At 36.8% G+C, this 4,347-nt stretch overlaps 1 protein-coding gene across 1 annotated transcript in view; it reads left to right on the forward strand.

Moving 5' to 3' along the window:
- Positions 1-4,347, forward strand: part of RCOR3 (REST corepressor 3) — a 63,071-nt gene that overhangs the window by 20,547 nt on the left and 38,177 nt on the right. Inside the window, exon 7 of the mRNA XM_037737445.1 lies at positions 38-178. Coding sequence (XP_037593373.1) covers positions 38-178 — 141 coding nt within the window. The remainder of the gene's footprint in view (positions 1-37; positions 179-4,347) is intronic.

Here is a 4,347-nt window from a genome sequence, read left to right on the forward strand (position 1 = left end):
TAAAGAAGGGAATTAAGTATACTAATTTTTGTTTCAGTGATGATGATGTAGAAGAACCACATCCAATGGATGGGAATGATAGTGATTATGATCCCAAAAAAGAAGCCAAAAAAGAGGTAATGATGATCATTAGAAGTGCTTGTGAGTGTTCTACAAATCTGCTGAAAAAGAATGACTAACAGTTCATATTAAGAAAAACTTTTTAATGTAGTGTTTTATGTGATAGTAAATTTCATTGTTAATTAGCAATACAGTCATACGTAGAACCCCAGTTAGCCAAATTGTTGAGTAATTTTGGGTTATCTCATCTACTCCAAAGTATAAAAACCCTGCCATGACTCCAGTCTTTAATCTACAAAAAGAAATAAAAATCACCCTTAGATGATATAAGTATTTTGGTTAAACTTTTTGGTTTTGTCACCCAGTTTTTATTGGAAACATTTATGTTTCATGTTCTAGCAAATCAGAAGTAGTAGAGGTATGTTGACAACAGTGTGAAATTGAAAGCTGCCTCAAAGGAAGAGATGAAGAATATCCATCCAGAAAAGCACTTATATTTCAGTATGTTGATAATAATGATAACTTAAAATACTTAAGGAAAGGCTAAATTGCTATGCATGCTTTTTTAAATAGACAAGGAATTTCATAATTTTAAGTCGAAATATTGATGGGTAAAAGTTTGTAACATATAGACCTACCTGTGGAGTAGTAACATTGAAACTGGAAACAGATCTGAGTTTGTTTAAACAGCATTTACTAGATATGTGACCTCATCCAATTTAATGACTCTCATTCTTCTGAAGAAACTCAATGCTATGGGCCATTCATCACTTTAAACTCTTTGATTAATGATATTTTAAAAATCCTATCCTACTTTGTGTTTTACTAATTTTCTTTCTACTGCTCAATATTCTAAAATTCCTTGATTCCTTCATTTACTCCCCCAAGTCTCCCTTACCTTTGTTTCCCAGAGCCATCATCCCAATGATCAACTGTTTGAATCACTTTCCGATTTCCCCATTCCTTTAACTCCTCACTTCACTCATCCTTCTGCTGTACCATCTCTAACCCTGTAAGGGTGCTGGATTAGTTGCTATTCATGGTCTAAAAGACACAGCAGGAGAAAGTGATACAATTATGTAAATTGTTGCTACTATGAAAAAGTTTCCAGTCTTGCCATAGTCCTTAAGTGTCTCTCTCAGTTTTTAATCTTCTTGGTAAAATGAAAATAATAGGATTGTTTTGAAAATCAAAGAGGAAATATGTATAAAAGCACTTTTTATAGTGCCCAGCACATACAAATCTTGGATACAATTTGCTGTTGTTTTATCTGGGCAGCTGTTTTGAACATTTTTCCCTTCCTACACATTGCCTAATACCCCTCCACCCCTAAAAACACTTGGCAGATAACTTCATCTGTGTCCCAGAAAAAGTGTCAGGCAGAAGCTCCCTGAAATTCCAGCCCTTCCTCTAACCTCTGTACTACCATACTGGCCTTTCCACAGTGGTGTATTTGTATTCAGAACATATAACAGTTATTGTATTTTGCCCACTAAGCTGCAAACTCTTTTTTTTTTTTTTTTGAGATGGAGTCTTGCTCTCTCACCAGGCTGAAGTGTAGTGGCGCAATCTTGACTCACTTCAACCTCCGCCTCCTGGGTTCAAGCAGTTCTTCCACCTCAGCCCCCCAAGTGGCTGGGACCACAGGCCGGTGCCACCACGCCTGGCTAATTTTTTTGTATTTACTTTAGTAGAGACGGGGTTTCACCGTGCTGGCCAGGATAGTCTCAACATCTTGACCTCATGATCCGCCCACCTCGGCCTCCCAAATTGGTGGGATTACAGGCGTGAGCCACTGTGCCTGGCCAGCTGCAAACTCTTTGAAGTCAGGGACTGAGTTATTCATTTGTATCCCCTAGCACTTTGTACAGTGACTGGTATACGGCAAATATTCAATAAATGTTTGTTGAATTAATAGTCTTGTGCCTTAATATCCCTTTCTCATAGGAAGAAAGATTTTTTTTTCTTGTCCTGTAGTTTCACTGCTTGTGTGATCCTATCCATCCCTTCGTATCTACTCTGAGACTTTCTCCACCAGTTATTCTTTGTCTTTCCCATATTTTCAACCTTTCAGTGCAGCCAAAAAGTATGTCCAAGTCATGCATTTAAAAGCATATCTCTTAACCTCTCTAGAAAAAAATCATCCTCCTTAGCACTACTTCACTTTTGAGTTTGCTTCAGTCAGACTGCTTCTGTCCTACCATTTCACTGAAACTGCTGACGGTTACCAGTGATTTCCTAAATGCCACATCCAGCGATCAGTTGTATTCCACTTGTGCTTGCTATGTCAAATTATTGACCCCTCCCTTCCTGAAAAGCTGTCTTTGACTTTTGTAGTGCCATTCTGATTCCTGTCTACCTTTTTAACCATTGTGTCTCAATTTCAGTGGCATCTTTTTTTTAACTCTATTCCTTTTATCATTATTGTTTTTGATTCTGTCATTCAAAAGACTGTGAGATTTGATCTCTCTGTTCTTCTCTGTGTGATCACCTTCTTCTTAGGTTCTCCTCTCTTCCCTGAATTATCATAACAGTTTTTTTCTCTGATTATATCCCTTTCCAGATTCTCCACACCACCCTTTGCAGTCCATTGGCTACCCTGTTGCCAAAGCAATCTTTTGTAAAATTGCAGATTCACTGCTTGCAATCCTTTGTGGTATTGTCTATAAGATAAAACACAAACTCTCTAGGCATTCCCTACCCTTCTTCATTTATTTCAGATTACTAACAGTGTTTTAGATAACGTCTTTTAGTTCCCTGGCTTTTGTCCTATGATTATGTTGGTCTCTTTTTGAGGAATGCGTTTCTTCCCAAATCTGCTTAGGAAATTCCTCACAACTCTACAAGTTGTAGCTTCTCTATGAAATCTTGTGCCTTATCTTCAATTGGCAACCTCCTTATTTCTCCTTAAATCTATTGCAGTATTAATTGTACTGAGTAGTACTTGTTTACTCACAGTTCCCTCTCCCTGCCTTTCTGTCCCTGCATGGTGAGCTTCTTTAAGAGCAAGAATATATTTTACTTATTTTTCCACTCCCTGGGGCTGATACATAGTAAGCTTTTAGTAAAATTGTAATGAATGAGAATATATGCTATATGCTCTTAATTATGGTATAAACCTGAAAACTTAAGAATTTGCTACCTAGAAAGTATATATATGGAATATATGGTTTTTCTCAATTATGCAAGATGATATATACTCATTTGGTCTTTTCTTGGCTTATGATATCATCTTAACCAGAAAATAGCATGAGGGGAGTACAAGTTAAGTTTTAAGAGGATACTGAAGAGGTGTGGTCCAGGGCTAGCACTATATATCAGCAGCTTCATTCATTTTTCTGCTCATTTACAAACAATCGGGATACCAGGCAGGGAAAGACACTACATTATTGCTTTTAATACACATCTTTGTAGCTGCTTCTGCATGTTGTTAACATATTACTTAGAAAGTTTCAATTTTAACTTTAAAAAATTGTATACTGTAGAGTATGTACAGTTTAAAGAAAAATAATAAATACCAATGTGTCTACCACTGAGCTGAAGAAACAGAAGTCCTGTGAGTATTTCCTCAATTGCATATTCTTTTTTTTCTTTTTTTAGGAGGGAGTCTTGCTCTGTCTCTCAGGCTGGGGGTACAGTGGCGCGATCTCAGGTCACTGCAAGCTCTCCATCCTGGGTTCAAGCAATTCTCCTGCCTCAGCCTCCTGAGTAGCTGGGACTACAGGCATGTGCTACCATTCCTGGCTAATTTTTGTATTTTTAGTAGAAACAGGGTTTTGCTATGTTGGCTAGGCTGGTCTAGAACTCCGGACCTCAGGTGATTCTCCCCCCTCAGCCTCCCAAAGTGCTGGGATTACAGGCTTGAGCCACCATGCCTGGCCTCAATTGCATATTCTTCTCTCCGGAGGGAACCACTGTGCTGAAATGGATTATTCACTTATTTCTTTATAGTTTTATCACATATATATTTCTGAATGATTATCATTTAGTTTTATTTATTTCTTTATTTAAGTGGATTCATGTTATGTATAATTCAGAACCTGCCTTTTGTTATTTTTGTGATTCATTTTTATTTCTATATTATAGTGTTCCATTGTATACATATACTACAACTTACTCTAATTAATAGACTTAATTTCCAGTTTTTTTGTATTATGCACAATACTGATATGAACATGTTCTGGATACATATGTCTAAGAGTTTCTTTGATATGATAATTCTTAGCTAGGTTTAGCACTGACCCCTTAAGTAATATTTAGAAATTATGGAGATATTTTCTTTTTTTT

This window comes from Cebus imitator, unplaced genomic scaffold (assembly GCF_001604975.1).
Source record: "Cebus imitator isolate Cc_AM_T3 unplaced genomic scaffold, Cebus_imitator-1.0 Scaffold38, whole genome shotgun sequence".
Classification (NCBI taxonomy): domain Eukaryota; kingdom Metazoa; phylum Chordata; class Mammalia; order Primates; family Cebidae; genus Cebus; species Cebus imitator.